Consider the following 24,911-nt stretch of genomic DNA (forward strand, 5'->3'; position numbering starts at 1 on the left):
AGACTTCCAGACCTGAAGTGATACACATTTTATTTTGAACCAATGCAGCTACAGTTGAGCTCATCCAACGGGGTGCGGCCCGCTGCTTTTGTTTAGATGCTGTTAAAATACCACGGTGACTTTTCCTACAAAAAAAACCCATGACACAGAATAATAAGGTATACAGAGGAACAGTATGTTACAATAATACAAATGATAAATTATATTATACAGTTATAATGCCAACAGGTTGAGCACATATCCAATAAAAAAAGCAGCCTGCTCCCAGTACTATAGGAAGGGTAAATAAACAGACATGGAAAAGATTAAAGATGGCTGTTTATGGATATAATAACAGGTCATAAAGTCAGTTAGTCCTCTTGATAAAAGCAAAGTAAATACATAGCAATGCGCATCTCACTACACACAGGCCGTATTTTCACTGCACCATAGCCACGACTGTGAAACTGCTGCCAGCGATTAAAACAAGTGTCATCTAACTGTTGGGAGTACTGAATGACTTGGAGACTGTCGTCTTTTTCAATGCATCAATAAAAGAAACTTTACCACAATCACTGGAGTGAAGTTTAAGGTCAGGCGGCAGTGAAATCAAGGCCAGTGACAAAGTGACATTTACTAGTATATCACTGTAGCATTTCAAATAGCAATACTTTATTACAAAATCTAACTTTGCAAAACACATCAAGCGTTAAGTCTTTTTTTTTTAAAAACTCCATTGTTTGCATATCTTTAACTGAGATTAAAAATGTTTGCTGGTCTCTGCAAGTTAGTTTCTCATCCATTCATCAAGGACCTCTAGCATAAAAATCATCTCAACCACCCTCTGCATCAAAATCATACACACCATTGGAGCTGCCCCTCCTTTTGCCTGAGAGAAATGAAGGTCTGAGGTCCTGCGGTGTTCCGTCCTACCATAAGCAGACCATGAGAGGGCAGCAATTCACACAAAACTTACAAAAAAGAACCCATCCACAGTAACATTGGCAGTGATAACAGAACTGAAAGAAGGGATTACGGTGACCAAGAGACAGGAAGGGTCTACATACCATCGGCTGGATTTCAAACCACTCTACTCAGAAATGAGATAAACTCTCAGCTTGTTCTCTGTAAATATGCCAATATTCAGCCAACACTTTCTTGCACAAACACTGCACATAGAGCTCTGAAATATAAAAACAAATATATAATGGAGTCGCTCGCATCGTGACCATCCATCCAAACAAAAAATCATGTCATTGAAGTGTGACCCTACTGTTCGAAATACTCAAAGTACAATATCTTCAGAAATCACAGTCGCTATGACTTTGGTAACAGTTGTGCTTCTAAGAGAAGAGAAATACATAGCCTACCCATAGGGTGAAAAATCTAGGAGGACAGAAAAGTGTCTTAAAAAAAAAAAAAAAAAGATGGTGATAAATGCTAGAACACAGCTCCAAAACTGTGAAAGGCTTGGCTATGAAGTTCCAACTAATGAGCAAGTAAAAATGTCATGTCATGTAAACAACCGCTTGTTTACATGACATGTTTCACTGTTGCTGTGGGATTCCCTGTACTATTATTGGGCTGATTCTGGAACCATCCCATTTGCATGTGTGTGTCCACCAGGTAATGTTCTTGTACACAGATTAGCCACAGCAAATCCAGTCGGAGGTAAACGCTTCACAATGCTAATTGGCCAACATTCAAACCCAGTGCCATCTTTGTAACCCTGTAGATGTGAATGATGCGTACACAATACATGCACTTCAGAAAATAGCTTTATCAATCAGTCACTTCCACTCAAAAATGAAAAGACCGGCTCATTAAAGTACACTTGAAGGCTTAACGCATCTCTCTTACACTCACCACCCATCCTCTTCCCTTTGAACCTAGAAAAAAAACAAAAGAATGGGTGGGGGGGGGCTGTCCCATGATGCCTCACTGCATCCATATGTTGATAGCAAAAAACCGATGCCATCACAGTCATGTCTTAACACACAGCAGAGGAGATTCATTCAGTGACAAACACACCTGCATGTGGCTGTTAGTATCCAAGTATTAACAATACACCTGTACACGAGCACACGCCAACAAAAATAGAATTTGCACATCTTTTCAACCCTTACGACGAGGGATTCATCACCTTTTATAAATGTTCATCATTTATCGTGACCCTCTGGAGGTCATCGGGTCATGTGGTGGATTTAAAAAATGGTCCGATTTCAGAGGAAGTAAGCTGAGGGGCATCATGAATGGGTGGTACCGAGAGCCGCAGCAGTGTGTGTGTGTTGCTTAGGGGCAAGCTTCCCTCCCTTTCACTATAGTGTAACAGTGAGACCAACAGTCGCCGAAAGACAAGGTTGTACAAAATCCTCTGCAACAAACAGTGTGTGTAGAAAATAAAACCCACACACTCTCACACACACGGCTTATAAAAGATTAGCTCTAGTAAGGAGATAAAGATCCTGGTGTTAGTATATTCAGACTCTCCTGTCACTCCACCACAGGAAAGAGGAGCAACCCTAAAGGAAGCCGAGGAGAGGAGGTGAGTGAATGAGGAGGAGTCCTGCCCTGCCTCAGTGGAGAAAGACTGTAAACGCCGCTGGTACTCTAGTCTGTAAAGATGCAAACTCTTTGTGGTTACCACTATGATCAGATTGTTATGGATCACACAGGATGAGGCAGCTTGTAGCGCTGAGAGAAAGAGGAGGGGGAGTGAGTTGGGGTAGAAAGCCAAGCCAACACTACGACCTGGCTGGGAGTTGGTTATGAAGGGGTAAACGGAATAAGACATCTCTTTGTTCATTTTGAAGCTTCTTAAGGAGCCAAAGTGAAGGAGGAGCAAAGGAGAGAGTATGGGGGGAGGTCACTCCCCTCACAAAAGAAAGGGGTTGGTGGTTCCAGTGGGTTGGGTCCCAGCTTGGGGTGGCATACTCATCAGGGGCTGGGGCATGGACATGGAGGCCGGCATCCCCGCACTCATCACCGTGTTTGGCGCCCCACCCCCGACCGCCATTCCAGGCATCACATGGCCCATGGAAGCCATACCAGCCAGGGGGACCATGGTGATGGGCTGAGCAGGCAAGGAAGAGAGGGGCATGGACTCAGACATGCTGCCAAAGCCAGCAGGCATGGGGCTGATCCGCATCTGGTTGAGGGTGGGGGGCGCTGGCTGGGTCACTTGGAAGGGGTTGACATGGGCTGCTGCAGTGGCACCACCTACAGGACAGGTGGAGGAACAAAATGGCAGAATATTAGAATGCAGCGCAGCATAACTAGAACTCTAAAATGGACTGTTTTTGTGAAAGAATTAACTCATTGGCTGACAGCGTTTTTGTACCAACTGATGGCCTTACTCCAAAACTCCAGACATTTATCTTTTTTCCTTTCTGTTCTTGGCTGATTGCAAGGTGTTTTTTTCTCTGAGCGACACCATGTTCGCTCGCGACTGCGCACCAACATACGCAAACTTTGTTGCATCGTATGCTGTCACAACTTCTCCATCTACCCTGTGATTTGCCATCCTCTGTGTCCCTAAATGGATCGGTCGCCATTATGCTAAATCCCATGATTGGACGCCTGATTTTCAGGTACGCCAGACCGTCTCCAGCCCTCTCCGTTGAAAAACGTAATTGATGTTTATAGACATCATTGGCAGCCAGTGAGTTTTAAATGTTGATAGTTTTGTTATATTTCTGACATTCCAGTTATGTTGCTGAGCTTCATTAGAGATTTATCTCAATTTTTTGAATGAACATATGATAATTTTGACATTGACATGTTAAAATCCCATCTTTCTCTCCTCACCTGTTGAAGCTAAGAACGGGTTAACAGCTGGAGCAGGCTGGGCTGGTTTGGTCACAAGAGAATCCAGATTGACCAAGGCAGCATTGGGACCCAGGAAAGACTCTGGAGTCTTTCTAGTTGGGTATGTGGAAGATGTAGTAGTAGGGAGGGGATCGAATAGGTCCAGGCTGCTGCTGCTCGCGAGACTGGCTTGAGAGGGGATAGAGGATGCTACGCCCCCATCACCTGGGGAACAAAGACCATTTGTATTCCACTGCTGAAAAGCTAGATCTCTGAATGTGTCACTGAGATAACGAAACATAACTAATTACAGAAATCCTGAAAACAGGAAGAAAATACAAACAACTTAGCCCACAGGATCAAGTAAAAAATAAATTATAAGATTCACATCTAACCGTTGCTTGCTATGATTCTAAACATATAGAAAGTGTGTTTGTATCTGTGTCGAGTACTCACATTTTAAAATAAAATACAAATTTTAAACAGTCATATTGAAGGTGAACACTTGCATTTGGATTTCCTGAGAACAAGAATGGAGTCGATGCAATAAAATAACCAATAGAAAGTTTTATGAAAGGACAGGAGAGGCAGAAAATCTGGCTAGTCCAGACAGTAGCAACGGATATCTTCATTAATGGACAAACAGCATTCCAAGTGGTGCATACAGGCACAAGGAAATTGTGCCAAGGATTTTTTTTTCTTCCGATTTCTGGTTTTAAAGTTTTAAACTCTTTTAAATGGGTAGCACGGTGGCGCGTCAGGTTCGATTCCAAAACGGAAAAGCAACTATAGACGAGATGATTACAGTAATCTCGTCTACAAGAAAATAGAAGGATGGTTTTAAATGAGGAGAATTTGAACTTGAATTCTGACAAAACAAAGCAGGAATATGACTTTGGGTTATCTTAGCATTTTTCTACCATTTCCTATATTATCTTTAAAGTGATTAATTTGAAAATAAATGCCACATTCATCAATAAGTCAAAATAATCCCTCTCGATACTGCACTGTTAACCCTGTTACACTTTGTCCAGCAGGGGGCTGCCTCCTTAACACTGCTGAGATGAGTGACCTCTACACATAATATGGAGATAAGGAGGGTGAATGAGCTTTTCCTTTTAAACGCCAGTGTTTGAGTACTTTATCAGTGACCTGTTGATGGAAAGTCAGATACCACCATCACCTTCCCACACTCAGACACTGCCAAAACACATGACCTGAGCCAATCTGTTCACTGGACCTCTCAATCCCAACTGAATGGAGCCGTCAGTGGGTGTAGTCAGACTTCTTGGGATATTTGTAGTTGTAGCATAGTACAGATCAAAAGGTAATTTTGTAAAGTATCACAGCAAATACTTAAAAGGTTTCCATTAACAGGATGGCCAAGGTCTAAGAATGAAATTTTGCGATAAACACATAAAAGCAGCATCAGATTACACCACACTGATATGGGCCCAGACGAGAGCAAGCGGCTGGGGTTTTTTTCCCCACTGTTTAATCTTATTGCTGCAACATTTGATTGAATTTGTGCTGATAAAACAACAGCTTAAAATAAAATATGACTCCAGTGGTTCAAACAGCATCTTTGCTCAAGTCTAGAGATATATAGACAAGGACGTGCACATGTCCATCTTCAGACAGACAGTAATTTCAGACATGGAAGGAAAAACAACACAGACTCCGTGTCAACAGAGAGACAAAGACATGGGTGAGTACCAGTGGGGACAGAGGAGGAAGAGCGTAGGTTGTCAAACTCTGAGAAGTCCTCTTTGGACGTACCGTTGGATGCATTGAACAGGTCAAAGTTACCTGAAAGGGGACAATGCAGACACATAATGGACACACACACACACACACACACACACACACACACACACACACACACACACACACACACACACACACACACACACACACACACACACACACACACACACACACACACACACACACACACACACACACACACACACACACACACACACACAGCAACAGACAACACAAATATGAATGAGTATGGATATTTGGTCAAACTGAGAGACAAATGAACAAAATAAGCACATGGAAGCAAGAGGTGTGCAGAAGTGTTACTTTGTGGCAAAGCTGGTAGCTGTTAAGTCTTTGAGGCATTAGCCAACCCGTGATCAGATGTTTTCATTTGATAAAGAAAATGTTTTGAAAAGAACTTATGCTGCCCGTGAAAAAAATTTCAAAATCACATTCTTCCTTTTGTTCACCTGTGTTGGATGTCTTAGGGCGGGCAGCTGAGGAACTCCAGGGGTCAGAGACAGCAGGAGTGTTTGATGCCCACGGATCATTGCTCTTTAGGGGTGGGACAGAAGGTGGAGCACCCCATGGGTCCACTGGTGCTGCCGGTTTAGGGGCAGGCCCTGGGGACAGGGGGAGCACTTGAGCTTTAAGACGACAAAGGAATTGGATTAAGCTTGCAAAATGTAATGGTAAACTGATAAAGAAGAGGAGGGACTGATGAACAGAGCCAGAGAAAGGTAGAAAGAAACAGGTGGGTGAAAATGATGAAGACCCATTCAAAAGTACAGCTCATCTGTTTAAAAGCTCATCTTATTCCTCTCAGCCTCCCTCCCTGGCTCGCCCATCTATCCGCACTCCATTCCTTCACATTATCTTCCTTGAACACCCTTCCTCCTACCCTCCCCTGCTATGTAATGCTGCAGAGCCAGTGGAGCAGCATTCCTACTGAACAAAGAGTCTCAGTCCGAGGAGATGCAGGTGGAGAGCAGAGAGAGAATCATTTCCTCTGAACTCAAATACTTCTCGACAACAGTAAATGTGTAGCTTTCATCGAATGTCAGCACTTCTTGAGAAGAAAATGCATACCATAAGAGTGCCAAGGGTCTTCTGGTACGGCCCCTGCCTTGGCCACAGCTCCCGTGCCCCAGGGGTCACTAGTGGCGCCAGGTTCTGGTACATCCATCAAATCCATCAAAGTTGATTGGGGCTGGTAATAAACAGAGAAAGTGGGTTAGACAATCCCAGTGAAGGGAAAGGTATGGAACAAAAATGCAGATAAAGGAGAACAAATGAAATGAGTCAAAAGGAGGAAGAACATCAGAAAAAAAATAACATCTGTCGCTCCGCCATAACCTTCTAAATAAGGAAGGTCATTCAAACACACTAAAAGTAGTTATGTCATTTTCTAAGGAGACAAAATATGAGCCACAGTCATGCAGTCGCTCTTCATCACAACTCGACCTCAAACTTCACTTGCTGACTGATGAAGCACAACAATGCAAAGTAAACCAGATAGCGTGCAGCCAGTTAGTGGTTTTAACAGTGTTAATGTAGTAGTAGACAGATTAAGACAAAGGATGAGAAGAGACAGGACTATTTTAGGAACAACGTCATATAGGAAGAGACTTGAGTTGTTCTAATCTCCATATTTCTGCGGATATTACCTCTCTCTTTTTCTTGGGCAGTTTTGCCGAGTCTGGACCTTCTTTCTTGCTCTCCTCCAAGGCCATCTGTAGTCTCAGGTCATCCCCTCTGCGTATGCGCTCTTCCTAAACACACACACACACACCGAGAGCAGATATATTAAAACCCCTCATGTGCAACATATGCAACATAAACAAACTAGTGGATTGTTCTGCTGTTGCACAATACATATTTGCAAAATTATTCAGCTATGGAAAAAAGATTATGAATTATAGGATCTATAACATATCCATATTAATTATGTTGATTAGTGGCTGTCACATAATGGACTGGGCACTTGTTTAGATTGTAAACTAAGAATGAGGTGCTTAAAGTTCTGTTTATCTTGGGTTTATTTCAATATTTTGTTTTGGGATTTATAGATCGTGTTATTTTAAGCTTCTCATCTTTTTCATGAAAACTAACCCAAGGCAAATATCTGAGCTGAAGTACCCGGCTAACAGATGTACAACACTGGACTTATGTGAGAGTCCACAATTGTTTATGCAATGAAAAAACTCAATCTACTTTTTAAGTTCAGGGACATAAAAGAAACTATTCCAAAAAGTCACTCTGGCTAGCAAGAATTCACTGTGGTATTCCAGCACGCTTGTGTGTTTGTGTACCTGCTCTGCAGCCTCTCGGCTCATGGCCAAAGCAAGTTGCAGCTGTAGTTCCTCCTCTCCACTGGTCTGAGGTCTGGCCTGCTCCAGTTCTGAACCCGCATTGGGGGACGTGGCTACAGAACACATTCAGAACATATGTAAAAATCCTCAGTGGACCAGACTTCTGTTGTATCCTGTATATGATATACTATGACTCCATTAAGTACAGAGTCTCTGGGCCAGAGAAATATGAGTATCAATCCTACAAGAGCAATTACCCTGAATTATAACAATAGGAGTATACTTATCACTCAGCATAAATAAGTCAAATTTGAATGACATCTGAGCTGCTTAGAAAACACTGTGTAATTAGAGGTTTCTTCATCGCCTCTGTAAGGCACAACAGTCCAATCATCTTATTGGATTAGAACAGACAATGTGGCAGCACAATAAACAGACACCAGCAAACACACACACAATTATATATACATCTAGCCAGAACTAAGAAGTCTCTACGCCAGAACCAATTGATGAGTTTAGCCTACAATGTCTAAATCATAATGTCACTGTATTTCCATGGGACACACGGTGTGGAAGCAAAACCAGCAGAACAATATGAGTTCGGAGAGGCGCTGTGAGAACATTTACATCAGCAAACATAAGAGTAGGGTCTGAAACGAACGCACATAGTGTTTCAGGGTTCAAGTTAGCGATCCATCTTAAACTGTAATCAACGTTAACAGCTCACAGTGCTTTTCATATTCACCTTTTACACTATAGTTATTGTTGTTTGCCACTATGGTTTGTATTCACTCAAAAACTCTCTCCTTTCACAATGCTTCAGAGCATACCTCAAACCACCACACTGATATAAAATCAGCTGATCTTCTCTGACCCATTAGCATCACAGCTGTTCATGCTAACCCTGCTTGCTAATGGAATGAAGATGGAATAAGTTGTGTAAAGTTACACATGCATGTCATGAAACAAGTCATTTCATAAAGACTGCCCATTATCAGTCTTTATGAAATGACTTGTTTCATGACATGCATGTGTAACTTTACACAACTTACGCACAACATCCACTTACCTTATGTTTAAACAATATCACTCTTATTTGCTGATCTGCAGGCTGACTAAAAACATTTAGTAGTTGCCAACACATGGGTTACTGTTTTTGCTAGATGGATCCCACTCAAATTTCAACATCGACATGAGATACAGTAATTTTCTTTATTCGACAAAACACATCGTATGACTGATGTGTAAGTCATGTAATACTTGTTTCCATCTATCAAAACTGAGCACAGTGACTTCATCCATCACAATTGTAGACTGTTCTACAAATCATGCCTCAAAACTTTTTTTTTCATATTCAACGCAACAAATTATATCTTTAAATGTTGGCAGGACCTTAAAAGACACAATTTCTCTCAGGCTTACCAGTAAACTTAAATCAGGTGTCTCTGTGCTTACATCTGCTATATTGTATGTCTTTTTAAATCTCTGTTCCTAACATCAGTCAATAGTCATTACATGATCTCCTCCTGATGTGGACACACAGACACACATACACAGATATAGACTATACCACAATGATCTTACACATTTCTTGACAGCTATTCTGTATAAAATGTATGGCAAAGACAGATTTCAGATACGTAGACATCTTTGAAATCTTGCCCTGTAAAGACATTTATAAGAAGGATATGTCACATCAGCAGGTTTATTACAAAGAAATTACAGGAAATTTGCCACGTCAGATCTTTTCATAAAAGTTAATGTTGCAATACTTTTGTTTAAAGGAAATCTGACATTTCACAAGAGTTAAACACTCACCCACACCCAGGATGAAGGAAATTAATGTCATCCTAAAAATCACAACAATAATACAGCGATATACCTGCATGATAAGAACTGATGGGAGTCTATTATGTGCTAATGAAATAGCTGGATTGCAGTCACATGACTAATTGACTTTCACTGGAACTGAAATATGATTCCAAACCAGAAACAAATCCATAAAGCAAAGTTCTGCTTATCACTTCATAAACATAGGCTACATATCTGATCCACAAGGACATGGATATTTGCCATAAACTCTGAGTGTTTTGTACCAATTCAAGCAGTGTGACTTTATTTAAACATCAGTTTTCATGCTAAAGGGATAACAGCATAAGAATGCAAAGGTCAACAATTTAAATACTGCCCCACCTTCTTAATAAACATCTACAAGTCTGCGTTAAAGTGAACACAGAACACTACAACTCTGAAAAATATTCAGAGTTGTAGTGCATTCATCATCTTAACGGATGATTTTTGCTGAGCTCTTCTCCTAACAGCAACTGCCAAGTGACCAGTTTGAGAAGAAAACAAACAAATTCAAAGCATCGCTACATTCTTGCCTACCACTATGGGAATTTTTCCATATATGGGTATTCCCATTTTCTTGGGATTTCTCCCAGACAGCATACTGCTTGTGTATGTCACAGTTAAAAAGAACAATTTTCATTCAAGATTCTTCAATTGAACTTCTGATCGTGTTAGCTGTTCAGTCCAGTTGTTTCTTATTGAGCTTTTTTTTGGTGAAACATTCAGTTACAGTGGAAATAAACACAAACTTCCAACTTAGAAAACCTTTCAATGAAGTGAATACAACCAGTGTAGCATGGAATTCAAAGCAGTGTCTTCGGAGACACTGATGACCACCACAGTCATCTACAGCCGATTTATGAGGTCTTGGTAAGAAAAAGTTTTCTATTCAAGGGTGTCACCCATACAACTACTGTCATTCGATCTATTTAAACAAGAATCATCTGGTGATGAAATATTTCTGGAAATGCATTGATATACAACAATGACATATGATGGTGATATTTATCTCCGTGCCCTGCAAATGTGCTTTAAATGATTACCATCACATTTTATATTTTACTATATCATTAAACTAGTAAACACAGCGACCCCAATCCCAACCTGACCCCAGGCACTCTTTCAGGGTTCTCCATTGATGAGTCAGCTGCTTCAGCTCCCACCTCTGAGGGAAACCTACTCAAACATATCTCATATAAAGGAATGTGGGACACTGAGCAAAAGATGCACAGCTCCATGCATGCACAAGCACACACACACCCTGGTGTGTACACAGAACTGGGACGTCAAAGGATGAAAGGAAAAGAGGCCGAAGTTCATTCTTTAATTTTTCCTTCCCCATTCTTCCCCCTGAACTTCACTTAGTAACCCCATTTCCTGACTGGGATGTCTGGCTCTTCTCAACTCTACCCCTCCCGTATGCCATCTTTCTTTCAATCCATTCACTTTTATGTAAAATCTCTTATAGCTCGTCCTCCACTTCAACAACTGAACAAAAAAGGGCTCAGATTCAACTACAGAAAAACATGATGGAAAGATTAATTATAATCATATTTGTATGAAGAGCCCTTACATTGCTTCTTAAAAAGGAATACATGGGTGTTATTTCTATCTTGGTATGACTATTTTCTGACGATCAGATTAGCTGGTAGTGGCAGTAGTGTGCATTTGAATTATTGTATATCTTTGTATATTCATCTATGCACGTGTCTCTTTGCCACTGTGTTTCTTTATCTTTCCTTCACTGCGTCTCTGGAGGAGAGTACCACTGCAAAGACGAGCAGATTCCTCTGTCATGTGGATGATAGAGGCTGGGGGAGGGGGGAGAGGCTGGGGGAGTCTGCTTCCTCGTCTGTGTGTATGAGTGCGTGCTCAGGAATGCGGTCCTACTCTGAGACTGGAAGCCATAGACAGAAGGGGGGAGGGGCATGTTTCAGGATGTAGGCCAAAGTTACACTAACTGGGACACAATATAATTAAAGCAATATTATGTGTTATGTGTGCTGCTTCAACATACAGAGTGAGTGTTTTAAGTGTGTGTGTCTATACATTTTGTGTATTAATACTCACAGCCATGGTAGGAGGCAGGTGAGCCCTCTGACCTGCCATACTCCTCACTGTAAGAAGTGGAGAGATTGGGCTGAGATGAGCCTCGGCCAAACCCCATCTGACTGCTCCCTGTGGACACTTGAGCCATTCGCTCTTTGGTCTTCAAGGCTTGAGACCTACGGGGGGGGGGGGGGTTAATTGGTTAATTCAAAATCAGAATTCATTCAATTTGTCACATGAAATTCAAAAGAGCAAAATCACTTTTTAAAAAAACCACACACATTAAGTGCAAATCCATCCTGATAAGACTTAAAAGGTATCAGCTCTATAATGCCACAGCTAAATGATGAAAATAAAACAAATAATAAAACAGACCTTTAGGCAAATTGTATAATGGTGGAGATCCATTAGTGCCCTAAATAAATGGGAGGTATAAGCTCACCCCCCTAGCACTACTGAGGCGCCCCTGAGCAAGGCACCGCCCCCCACAGGCTACTCATTTGGAGCACACTTCTAATTCGTTGTCCGTCACTCTGCCTCCCACTGTATTAATTTGCATGCTTACAGGCCCATGGTGTGTGTGTGTTTCAGGGCCCTTACATATATAATTAAGAGTGTAAAGATAATTACATCTCGCTTCTTGTCAGTGTTCGTCAGTCATTCGTTAGTCCACCAAATATCTTTGCAACCATTGCAGATAGAAAGATGAAACAAAAAGCACATTACAAAGGGGTTGAAAACCAGATGATGACCTTAAGAAAACTAGCTCAAGGTCAAATTTAAACTTTACACTCAGGAACCGGATGAGATAGAATGACAAAGGAGAAGGCCAGTGTGAGTAAGGCCATAGATAAAAGCACTAGCTTTGATATTTGACCTATGCAAGTAGGTCAGGGTAAAATTTTGTATTCAGGGGTGTCGCAGGATGTTGCAGTATGTGACTGTCTTTATTCTATTCTAACCTGAGGTATTTTTGCACATATCTCAGGAACTGGATAACATAGAAAGACTAAACAAAAGGCGTTATATTCAGGGAGGCAAGGGGATGAAAGGTAAATCTTGAAAAACTAGGTCAAGGTCAGATTTTCACTTTTATACCATCTTAAGTACACATCTCTGAAACTTCATGATAAATAGAATGCAACAGTTACATGTTGGATCATGGGTCTTTTATTACATGACCCTGACCTATGAAAGTAGGTCAGGGTCAAATTTTGAATTCAGGGGTGTAGCGGGATGTTGCAGTTTCTGACTGCCTTGTTTCCCCATGGAATTACATTTCTTCTTCTTCATCATCTTTCACATGGTTTGAAATCTTACATAAACAATAAACCCAGCAATGCTCTGTGTTAAACTTACAGGTGTGAAAATCAAGATCCACAAGCACCATGCAGACTTGAGCGTTGAAGTTAAATGCTTCAACCAGTAAAATGTAATCTTAACCACTGATGATACCCAGGAGAGTCAGGCATAATTCTTACAGCGCATTGAAAATGTCTGACAGCATTATAAATCAATCCTAAATTCACTTCCCTTAAAAATAACACAAAACAACTTCAAAGTGCATCCCCCGAAGTCAAAGATCTTTTTAACTGTTCTTCCTAGAGCTGAATGTCTCAACTTCACCAGGGAGACAGACACACACATGCAGGGTTTGACAGCAGAATGCTGCTTTTGCTGATGGTGCACATTTTCTCTGAACTGACAAGCAGACTTAAAAGGTTGGGTCTTTGTGCAAGATTCATGGCAACAAAAATAGTTTGGAAGCCAGTTCTGGTCCAATAGTCAGAATGCACAAGTGTGATGTCAAAACTTCAGGCCATGCCTATCAACAGGGGATTTTACAAGTAGGGACATACTGTAGCATAGTTCAATTTGTCAAGTAAAATATTAGCAGACAGGGGGTAGACAGAATCTCTGCTTTCGAGCAAAATATGGCAAAAGAGTTTTTTTCCGCAAAAACCTCATCAGATAGGCGTTATGCTTTTCAATACATGTCTAAAGATTTGCATGGTTTAAATCTTTATGATGACTCATTACCTCTCTCCTTTGAGGCGGTCCTCATCTTTCAGGAGAACCACCAGCTGTTTGCTCTTCTCTCTAACATTGATGCCCTGGTCTTTGCCATCTCTGTCAATGTACTGGAAGTCCTTCAAAGTCTGGATAGCGAAGATGTTCTCTTTACATTGCAGTGCCACTCGCTCTGAGCCCGTCTTGATCAGGTAGTCGAGCAGGGTGAGGGCCTTGTAGACATGGCGCCAGTTCTTGCCATGATCATTGAGCCGTTTCCATATCATACTCATAATCTCACTGAAAGCAGCCACATTATAAGTAAGGTCTGCAATCTCAGACATGAGGGACGACGATGGGCCCCACGGGTCATTGGAAGTGGCCTCTCTGACTTTCTTCTCAGCATCAGAATAGTTGTTCACCATGTTTTTCATCTGCCGACGGAGGACGGAGCTTGGCATGGTGACGGTGAGATGGGGCAGAAATATACAAAACGAAATACAATGTACTCTCTCACAAGAGAGGAGATGGGACAAGACCTGCTTTAGTATAAGAAGCTAACCTGCACAAAGAAATGTGTGCTACAGTTGAAGATGGTTTGTGTCTGCGCACTTGTGTCCTTTCTCAAGGCACGGCAGAAAGGTGTGTGTGTGTGTGTATTTATGAGGTTTCTCCAGGCCAATGCAGTGTTCCTGAGTCCTCCAGAACAGTGTCTGTTAAAATCATCTTCATACATGCAGTGATGTCGGCAAACATGTCCACGCCATCACCTGGGACAGAGAGACATACCGTGAGTTAATGGGAGAAACAGAAGAGCACATTTTAAAAAAGAAACATAATGAGATATTTGAAAAAATGAAATATTTCTTTTCAATCTGCTTCTGTTTACCTGCCATATCTGACTGTGCCAATAGTTGTGTGTGAGTACGATAACAAAGGTGTAATGCAATGAATCAACTTTTTTTCTTTAGTGGGAAAAAACAAAAACTACAGATTCAAGACTCTTGAAATCATTGGTGCAATTACACAAATGATTTTCAGATTTCAGCAATAATATATATACAAATTGCACTTTTGGTATAACTGTAGTGCGTTGTAGCTTCAAACTGATTAGAACAACAATTAGATAAGTGATTTTCATGCACTTGCGTAAAGCCTGCCTACTGTTGTGCAAGCCCATTCATTTTAATAGATTTGTTTCCCTTTTTCTGACTTTTCTTGAGGTTACAAGATAAAATAAGATATTGAAAACTAATGATGTATGGACATGGATGTCTTCAGGCCATGACTTTTATCCAACACATGAAGTTCAGAGACTCCAAATGTCAAGTCAAATGGGTTCTCAAAACTGTCAACTTCCTGTAGGGTTCAGGCTAAGACTCCAAGGACTTATTGGTAGATCTTCACACGATACATTCATTCATTCATTTATCTTTAAAACCACTTCATCTGCCGTCACGGGTTGTGGGGTGCTGGAGCCTATAATAACTGACTGGGGGTGTGAGGCAAGGTACACTCCTGGCACAATGCCAGTGCACTGCAGTCACGTGATACAACTTGTTAAAAAAGACTCAGACATGTTGGGTTTTTCTTTGACTTTATTGAGGGAGCACTGTGAAACCATCCTGTCAGATGTGGTTTTGTAACGCGTATCAGCTCAGAATAATTTACGCCTTTGATTGGTTAATCAGTTTTGATAAATTTCCATTCTCAGTCTAACAGCAACTCCCTGTTTTATTGCTGAATCAACAGTTGCGACACTGCTTCTTGATGAAACCTCAACTGTCATATAGAGCTTTATCAAGAAATTGTCTTTTCTGGTCCAATTTGTAATCAATGTGGTTGATGCAAAAAGTACATCAATTTTTGAAAGAGCCTTTTTGCCACATTTCTCCAACTGACAGATGAATGGTCTGCAGTTTTTTTCACATCATTTTTTACTGGATCAGCATACAGGGAAACTCAGGGGTAACAAAAAGAATAATAAGGATGGGCTTGTACAACAGTTACTGTTACCGTCTAACACTGGAAACAGAATCCGTGTTTGTCATGTCCTTCACCTCAGAAATTGGTCATAGTCAGGAGTAAGAGTTACCTTGTCTGATGTGACAAGCTTGACATTAAGCTCCTTGTCCACATATTATTCAATGTTAGGTGTAGAAGCTGTACAATGACCCTCAACCACACTAATTGGAATTGTCCAATTCAGTCGGACTGGTGGACATTATGTTTTGTCCTTATTCTCTTTGCTCACAATAACCTTTCTGCTTAAGTGGTGTTTGTATTACAGCAGTTTTGTTCATTTTATTCAGTACACCCTCACTGCCAAGAAGACCGGAGCACAATGCACATTGTCTGTGGCATTTGAAATTTGTGCTTCAATTGCGGGGAGCAGATAACCCTCCCCGTCTCCCAGTGATTCAGTTTAAAACCAACTATTTGAAAAGATCTGTTAAGTTGTAATTAATTCATGTTATGAATATAGACAGTTGCACAGTTTGTGCAGTTTGTCAATACTATATCATTGCAGGGTTTTGGAATTCATTGCTGACTTTGGGTTCTCATCCCTAAGCACAAATGCTATGCACCACATTCATAAAGCTGCAGCTATTTCATTTAACCAAAAACCCAACCAAATCCAATTTAAATAACTTGAGCAAAAAGCAACAAGTCACTGGAAATATCTTCATGCTCACTCTTCCACTGATTAACATCTCAGGACATCCATGATGTCTTAATCCTATTCAGTAATGTGATCCCTGCACCATGCATGCTCTGACATGTCATGCAAGTAAACAAAAGAACAGCATAAAAAACTTAATCCACTGTCAATGACTGCTGTATTCAACATTTAGTGTTTAAAGTAGCAAGTGGCTGAGTACACATTTACACATGTATATTTGTCTCAGCGACCTTCCTTTCTAGCAATGCCATGGAAAGACAGCTGGGGGAGATGAGTGTGAGGAAATGGAGAGTGCGATTGTGGGTGTTTGGGGGTGGGGGGTGTAAGAAAACAACTTGGCACATCCCGTAAATTCACTCAACACCAATGAAATGTGATTCCTGTGGGGCATGCCCCCTCCCTAAATGTTCCCTCCTCACTCTTGCATATGCATGAATAAAGCTCAGACCTAATGACGCATCTGCTGCTATAATCACCTATTCACCCATAGCAGACAGGAGGAAGAGAGAGGAGAGTCTGTCTTGACCATTCCACCCCCTACACCCCGGAACAACAACCCCCACCACAAAAGACCACTGGCCTGCCTTCCTTTGGAGATCACTTCAGCTCCACAAGAGATGGCACACAGAATTTGTGTGTGTGTGTGTGTGTGTGTGTGTGTGTGTGTGTGTGTGTGTGTGTGTGTAGACGAGGGAATACTCCTAAGGAGTCCATGATAGTCTGATATATAAATTATAATTCATAATTCAATATCAATTTATACTACAGATCGCTGATCCAGCAATGGATTTTGAACCTTAGGGCAGTGGAGATACTATACAAAGCAGAAGAGATGCATCTGTTTGCTCGTGCCTGTAATATTGAACTTACATTAGTTTACATTTAGCATTCTACATTTTCTCCATCATACCCCACTTAAATAGTAAGTGTCTTAATATAAGCAGGATCGACTCATCTGGGTGTCTTCTTTTTAACCAAGCTGTCAAATTCATATAGATATTTCTGAATATAAATACACAGAGATTTGACACAACTGTAGCATCAGCATAAAAGGGACAGCTCCTCGCAGCTCCCAAATAGGCCACAAGCATATTGCTTGTCACCAGAAGTTGGACTAACTCCAGAGTGATCCAGACAGCATTTGAAGGAGCCAGTAAATCTGTCCCTATCCTTATACAGTGGGCTAAAACAAATATTTCATGTTATATTTAAATAAAATTCTGTGGTTTAATTACAGACAAGTGTTGAGTCAGAAATTCTTATCTCAATTTAGTATGACATAAGGCGTTTTCTAAGTGCACACAAGGGGATGAAATCCTTCATTCATCACTCCAACAATCTCTATCACACTATCCAGAGTGTTTCCTCTGGAAACTTTGGAACTCTTTGCTATCAGACATAAAAACCATCTCAGACATTAAAATGTTCCCCACAAGAACCAAAACCTGATTAAAGACAAAACACAACTGCTCTTATCCGTAATACTGTGTTCGTTGTGTGGGAGAGGGAATTAGTGAACATGGCTCATACAATACAGGGCTCATATAAATGCAGCACTTGATTATTGATTTGTGTGGTCTGACCATATTAAATGATGCATAATGTAGATTTTATCATACTAAATATAATATAGAATTATATGATACAATTGTTCTTAAATTATGTATATTTAGATTGTACTGCAACATTGTGGAAGAGTCGAACCAGGGACTGGAGATGAGAGGCTTAGCACTTGCTATAAAATCTAAATGCATCACCTCAGCAAGCTTGTAACCATGTTTGACTCCTCTGTCCCTTTCAAATAAATGAATGAATAAATGAATTAATGATTAATTTAAAAAGAACTCTTTCAGAGCAGGCGGAAGTTTGTTTACGAAAGAAATAGAAGTTTCTTTGCAAGCTGAGGGCCTGAAAAGCCCACAAGGTAGGAATGTACTTCCCCAGTATGTGCTGAAACATCTTTGAGAATTTTTGTTTTTTTAATTGGGAGTATAGTCTGTTGATGATCAATAAAAGCATCTAAGGAAAAATATGTTTCATGTATTTCACACTGACACATTTATGTAAGAACCTTTTTTTTATTTGCAAAGCAGTTGGTGACAGTAGTTATGTCCCACCATCTGTTGCTTTTCTTGTCATAAGGGTCTTTATTTGCAGATGGTTTGCCAAGTGTTTGGGTTGATTCCTTAGCTGGTCTGAACCTGTCATGGGACAGCCAACTCCCAAAGATTTTCCCCACAGTTTAATCAGATACAGACAAATAGTGGTCGTAGAGTTTTCTTTGATATAACAACTGATATTGAAACAATATCTGCCTTTCTAAATTCAAATGACCTCAACATGTGCAAGGATTACCATTATAATAGTGTCTGTATTTTGTGTCCATACACATTGTTAAGGTAATGTGATATGCTGTATACTGAATACATTAAAAAAAAATTTAGAAGTACAATTTTTGCAAAGACATCTTTATTCCACTAGTCAACTCAAGCATTCCATTTGTCTAATACACATCACAAGCACTCAAAACGTGCTCACACATATCATTTAAATATTTTATTAAATATTATACACCAGCCCCTGAAGTCAAATACGGTTAAAATCAGTGATATTTTATTGATCCTTAAGGAAATTGGGACAAGTAATTAGGTATTAGCTAATCCAGCAGATGTAGTTTTAAAATATACATTGTTGCCATTGCTCTTTTAGATCCTGTGTTTTCAATCTTAAGCAGTAAAGTTAAAAAAAAAAAGAAGAGGCACAGCATTTGGGAATGGACTCATGGCTAAGTTTGGGAATTGCAACCCTCTTCCAAACTACAGTGATACCTCTGTACTCGACCGCCTCTATACTCGACCAAATCGGTGCTCGACCAAAAAATTCGAGTAGAAAATGTATCAGACCCCGAACCGATTTTCGGTGCTCGACTAGCCGAGTCGACCCGAACGCGCTCCTCGGCTGCGTTCCTCGGCCAGCGGGTAAGCGTCAGTTCGACTCAGACCGCCAGCGTAGTAACACCTACGCAAATTACGTACGCAAATTACGTACGGAAATTATAGCAAAATATGAAAGTGGTGGTCGAGTGTCCGACCTCGCGTCGCAGTACGAAATGGCAAAGTCAACCATTTCCACTATCTTAAAGCAGAAGCAACTGACAATGGACAGGTTCCTTCTTAAAGAATAGAGGAAGGCTACTGCCCAGCCAGATTCACCTCCACGGAAGAGAGAGAGAAGGGAGAAAACCCCTGGAGGCGCGTTACCTAGCGTCATCATGGAAGGGATTCCCCTTCCATGATGACGCTAGTGCCATCAACCGCTCTCTAAATTATACAAAATGGTTTATAATGCTTTATCTTTATCATGTACTGCTTGTGCACATTTACGTATTCATTGTTGTTTAGATACACGTTCTTATAATATTTTAGGTATTTTTCTAAATGGTAAGAACGGATTAAAATACTTTCCATTATTTCTTATGGGAAAATTGGTTTCGGTGGTCGAACAAATCGGTGCTCAACCACCACCTCAGAACGGATTATGGTCGAGTACAGAGGTATCACTGTAGTTCTAAACCTCTGATTTCATAGGGATCTTTAAGACTTTGTTATTTTGATTCTGTTTATGGGTTCTGTAATAAATGTAACGTAGCTATAGGTTTCTGATTGACAGGCCAAATGACCACAGCAGAAAGTGCTCAAAAGTGTCTTATGTTTGCCATGAATAAAGCAAAGTCAGAAAAATTGCAACAGCTGTGCCGATATCATTTCTTAACAAGGAATGATAAACACCTAAAATGACTACTAAACACCGTAATTTGCACCGTTCAAATTGGTGAGTGATGTGGTCTAATGTCCTCCACCAATGTCCTTTGTCTCTCACCATCTTTCTCAGTCAGCACAGAGCTAACAGTCAGCTTCACCTACCGTAATCATAATCAATTAGGTTAAAAGCAAACAACTTTGGTCTTATTCTCAACAGTGGGAAAGAAAAAAAGTCATTTTCTACTGAATTGTGATGAACTGTGCCACATTCAAATACTGACATATAATTTCCGACAAATCTAGCGATGGTGATCTCATTGCATGATTCAAATGAACCAATCTATACATCTTCACAGCAATTCAGACAACAAGCTGCATTAACAATGGGCACTTACTGCTTGAATGGGCATAGCATCCACACCTCAGTGAAACCATGAGAAATATATTTGTGGGTGCACTTAATGTACATAAATCAATACATGGCATGCAAATAGTAAAACAAACTGCACATGGCGCAAACCTAAAACAGAAGTAATCCTAGAGGTGATTTACCTAATTGTCTGCATGGTACGTATCAGCTTCAAGACATTAATAAGTGACATCTAATAGCAGGGCTTAATACAAGACACAATGTTTCATCGAGCCTTAGCAGTTTCAATGACTAAAACAATATTGGCTTTCCCACTGAGGTTGCCCCTTTACTGAGGAAACATGTTCCATATTGCATTTTAATAATGACAAAATCTGAATTACTGTACATCAAATCAGCATCAACTTTTTATTAAATATATTATTAATATACACATTTTTTTCAATATATGTACTTCTGTATAATAAATGCTCAGATTTTAGCTTTAGGAGAATTTTTTTCAAGCAAGGCTGTCAAAGTAATATTGACAACTTTTTGAATCACAACTAATTTTACATCCATATTCAGTTCAATCCCTTCATATTGTCTGCATTAGTGCTTCATGTTTTACTAATTACTCTAAAACAAGTTAATTAAAATGGTTTGTTTTAGTTTTCTGTCAATTTTAACTGCTTCCCTGCATTTTTCTGCCAGACTAGAACACTATTCATAGTTCAAGCTTGCATTCAAACATCTGAGAAATTAAAGTTAGGTAGTACACTTAAAAGAAGGCACACTAGATGGTTAATTCATGTCTTAATTGTGATCTGACAAAAATTCAATGTTTCAAAGTCAGTTTAAAAACTAGAGGCCATCTTATTCAAGTAATATAAATGTGTTCATGGAAATACAACAAATGCATTTTTCTTGGTACAGATTTGAATTAAATGTGCTGGGGAAATAAGATACATGCAACTTGCGAATGATAAAACACCATTACGGTTAGAGAAAGTTAAACCCCATACATAAGTAAACTGACTGATATAAAACCAAAACACCTCAAACATATCCCATGTTAACAACAGCAGTGTCTGGGTGTGGCTCATCAAACTCCAGGTAAACTGATAAGCTTTTAGAGCTGAGGAGCAGTATATTGAGAACAGGTCCACCTTGCCAGGTCTAGAGTAAAGCTGATCTGGAGATAACAGGCTTGCACAACTTATACAGGCTTGGACAAACTATACATGTGCAAGGGTGTGTGACTGTTTTCTTGAGTGTTTTGAGAAAGAAGGTGAGGTGGAACCAGTGTGACAAAGTCATTTTTTTCCGCCATTCATTAACGTAATTCCAGTCCATAAAAATATGCAGAAGTAAACAATCTTTATGATTGGTACCGGTTCAAATCCCAATCCATCACACCCATCCACTACCAAATTCATCCTCACATCTGCAGCTTCACGAATCATTCACACTCACATCCCAACGGGTATTGTGTGTAGCACTGCATTAGTATTTTCTTTTTTGCAAATGGTAGTTGTCAATACCATGTGAGAGATGCTCAGTGTGCCTCTCCTTGAAAAGGTTTTTACCCGAGTTTGTCAATGTCCCTGGAAATAAACCTGTCAAGAGTCATCCAGGAGGAGTTCCACAGGATTGCAGGTGAATGATGTAGACATCTGATAAATTATTTTAAAATAATACTCCCTTGACGACATTGTGCTGCAACCTCAGAATTTGATTAGCAACTTTAATTTCTTTTCGGATGTCCCAAAGTCAGTGGCTGCATAGATGGCACCCACATTCCCATCAAGGCTCCCTCACATAATGAAGCTGATGATGTGAATAAAAAGTCCATTCACAACATATTTGTGCAGGCACATGTAGATTGACTACTGTTTCAACATGTTAAAGACTGCATTATAGATAAATGAACATCTGTCCAGATCATGTGTGATGCTGCAGACTACATTTCTGATGTGAAGGCAAAGAGGTCTGGGTCATTCCTGACTCAAGGACGTATAGTCTTACCTGAACAATAGAATGTAACGCGTTAGGTAGTGTAAAGGTTTGCAATAACTGACTTATCTCCATCCACTCTAATATGTCAACTATACCTCACAGGAGGCTGTTGGCTTTTATCTGGAGAACAGGGGTGAACTCGCCCTGGGTTGGTAAAACTAACCTTGAGCAGCTTTTGTGAAACCTAGTCAACACAGAGTCACAGGTTTTACTCTGGGTTTGCTAACCCTGCTTCGTGAAACGGACCCATTGTCAAACACAAAGACAATCTACTACCATATGTTACATACACCCATAACTGACAGTGATTACGTCAGGTGTATAATGCATGAAGGGAAAGGGGGTGGATACAGGAAGATACTCAATGATTGGAATGTCACACAATCTTAGTCCTGCCTGGCTGGCTGAGAAACAATGTCAAGTCAGGGAAGGGAGGAGGACAGTGATGATGCATCTGTCACCCACTGTGACCGACTGATGACACTGACAATAGTCAGAGCATCGTTTCTCTTTTACGGACACGTTCATGTGAGCGGCTCTGACTAAAAACTGAAAATGGAAACACCAGCACCCCCGACTGCCCCACAAAACAAAGTCAGGCAAAGTGTAGACTCGATCAGCAAAAGACGATCTGACATGTCAACCAACAGTACGTTTAGCCGATTGCAAACACAGAGAGGACAGAGACAGCGCCCATATCCTCAAGAATTTTGTTACCCGAAAATCTCCAGTAACGCTGTGTAGACGTCAAGTATTCCATTGCGCTGTCTCAATGATATCAGCGAGCATTCATTTAATTATACGTAAAGCGCATGGTTACACTGGGGAACGTAAAAAACAACGGACCCGGACGCTCTTTCAAAAATCGCAACAAAATCACAGCGTTGTCCTGAACCGATGTGATTGATAGCTCTCAGGCTAAAGTAGCTTTACGTAAACTGAACGGTATTTTCAAATACTCGGCTGAAGGCTGATCGTATTATTGAATTACGAAACAGTGTTGAATGCAACGAAAATATGTACTTGTAGAAAGTCATTTCCTGGTAGAAAAGCAAGTCAATTTGCTAAAAAACAACAAAAACGTTGCAGCTAACGTTAGCAAGTTTAGCACAAACTTGCGTCAAGTACTTAGCTAGCTAGATAAGCTAGGGTACGACGTTAGCGGTAACTTGCTCATGTAAATTAAGTTGAGGCAGATAATCTGATTTAAATTATATTTACGTATAGTTTACCGTTTTAATTTTGCACTGGCCGCTTTTTGCGCTCTATGATGCAACCACTGGCTGTTAGTTTTTAGGAAGTGATCAAAACTTGACCGAAAAAAAAGTTGGCTCAAGCTATGAAATTTTAGGTTAGGCTAGCCAACCATAGAACTTCTCTCTGTCGTGGGTAAAGATTCAATAGCTGACCACTCAACACCCCAAAATACCGGACTAGATATTGAATTCCTAATGTAAAATATTATCTGACACCACACACGTATGGTTTGGATACACACACCATTCCTCCCAGCTCCTCAACCTATTTTCTGTGGCAAAACCTCATCTAGCCTGCTAATCTTGTTAGCAATCATTCGAGCTAGTAGCCAAGACGGGTGCTCGGTGGAGACATCACCAGAGCGAACTGGATTACAGAATACCCTATAAAAACAAGTCGACTGTCTTCAAAGTGGACGCTGACTTACCATATCTTTAAAGCTAAGTCAGTTTCTATCGGTGTTCCAGGGATGCAAACCCATAAAGAAGTTAGAAAAATTCCAATGAAAAAAAAAAATCAGGATATAGCACTTATTTCGGCGTTCAGGGTGCTTGTTGCGCCTCCGCTAAGCTATGTGTTGCTAATGCTATACCAGCTAGAGACAGGCTACACGTACCTCCTCCTCCAGAGTATGGCGGGCAGAGTGGGAGGAGGGGGCGGGCAGGGTGTGACCGAGGAGGCTCTGCTTGTTAGGGCCACAGGAAGTCCCTTCAGGCTGCTTTTTGAAATTTAGTCGGGTCTCGCCGGAGAATTATAAGTGTAACATGAGAACACCTAGGACTTCATATTTGACAGTCTCATGTTGAAACAGTGGTTACCATTCATATACCTAATATTAATTCGAGGAAATGAAATGCAATAAAGTCGGTTTCATGGTTATGAGTATTAATTAATAAGGAATATACGTGCTTCTTAACAAAATCCGGCACAAAAGTGTATGTTTCCGGGTTTATGTTGCTTTCAAACAAATCCATGGCTTTTATTTTATTTGTTCGGTGATAGACGAGTAAATCCAGTTCTTTTCTCATCATGAAACTAATCATATGTTTCCTCCCTTATAAATGTTG

The 24,911-nt window shown here is 40.4% G+C and overlaps 1 protein-coding gene across 4 annotated transcripts; it reads right to left on the reverse strand.

Moving 5' to 3' along the window:
* Window positions 1-13: 13 nt before the first annotated feature.
* Window positions 14-24,518, reverse strand: epn2 (epsin 2). Of its 4 annotated transcripts, none has more exons than XM_068337105.1 (10): window positions 24,461-24,518; window positions 13,806-14,545; window positions 11,787-11,941; window positions 7,866-7,978; window positions 7,221-7,325; window positions 6,643-6,763; window positions 6,024-6,176; window positions 5,503-5,595; window positions 3,787-4,011; window positions 14-3,198 (listed from the first exon to the last, which is right to left on the reverse strand). In XM_068337105.1, exons 2-10 carry the CDS (start codon window positions 14,234-14,236, stop codon window positions 2,855-2,857), a joined length of 1,740 nt encoding a protein of 579 aa, XP_068193206.1. In that variant the 5' UTR covers window positions 14,237-14,545; window positions 24,461-24,518; the 3' UTR covers window positions 14-2,854. The 4 variants fall into 4 exon arrangements, with proteins under 4 accessions (XP_068193206.1, XP_068193207.1, XP_068193205.1 ...); XM_068337106.1 differs by lacking the exon at window positions 24,461-24,518 and adding an exon at window positions 24,272-24,453 and having other exon boundaries at window positions 5,566-5,595; XM_068337104.1 differs by lacking the exon at window positions 24,461-24,518 and adding an exon at window positions 24,272-24,453.
* Between the last annotated feature and the right edge of the window lie 393 nt (window positions 24,519-24,911).

The sequence above is a fragment of the Antennarius striatus genome, chromosome 16 (genome assembly GCF_040054535.1).
Source record: "Antennarius striatus isolate MH-2024 chromosome 16, ASM4005453v1, whole genome shotgun sequence".
In the NCBI taxonomy this organism is placed as follows: Eukaryota; Metazoa; Chordata; class Actinopteri; order Lophiiformes; family Antennariidae; genus Antennarius; species Antennarius striatus.

Bases quoted from the DNA above. Each gene is read 5' to 3' on its own strand.
- epn2 (XM_068337105.1), bottom strand. From the start codon at position 14,236: ATGCCAAGCTCCGTCCTCCGTCGGCAGATGAAAAACATGGTGAACAAC. The intron at 7,979-11,786 runs GTGAGTATTAAT...TGTGTTCTGTAG, and splicing joins ACCTGCCTCCTACCATGGCT to CCACGTCCCCCAATGCGGGT. The intron at 4,012-5,502 runs GTACTCACCCAT...TTTGTTCCCCAG, and splicing joins TTCCTCCTCTGTCCCCACTG to GTGATGGGGGCGTAGCATCC.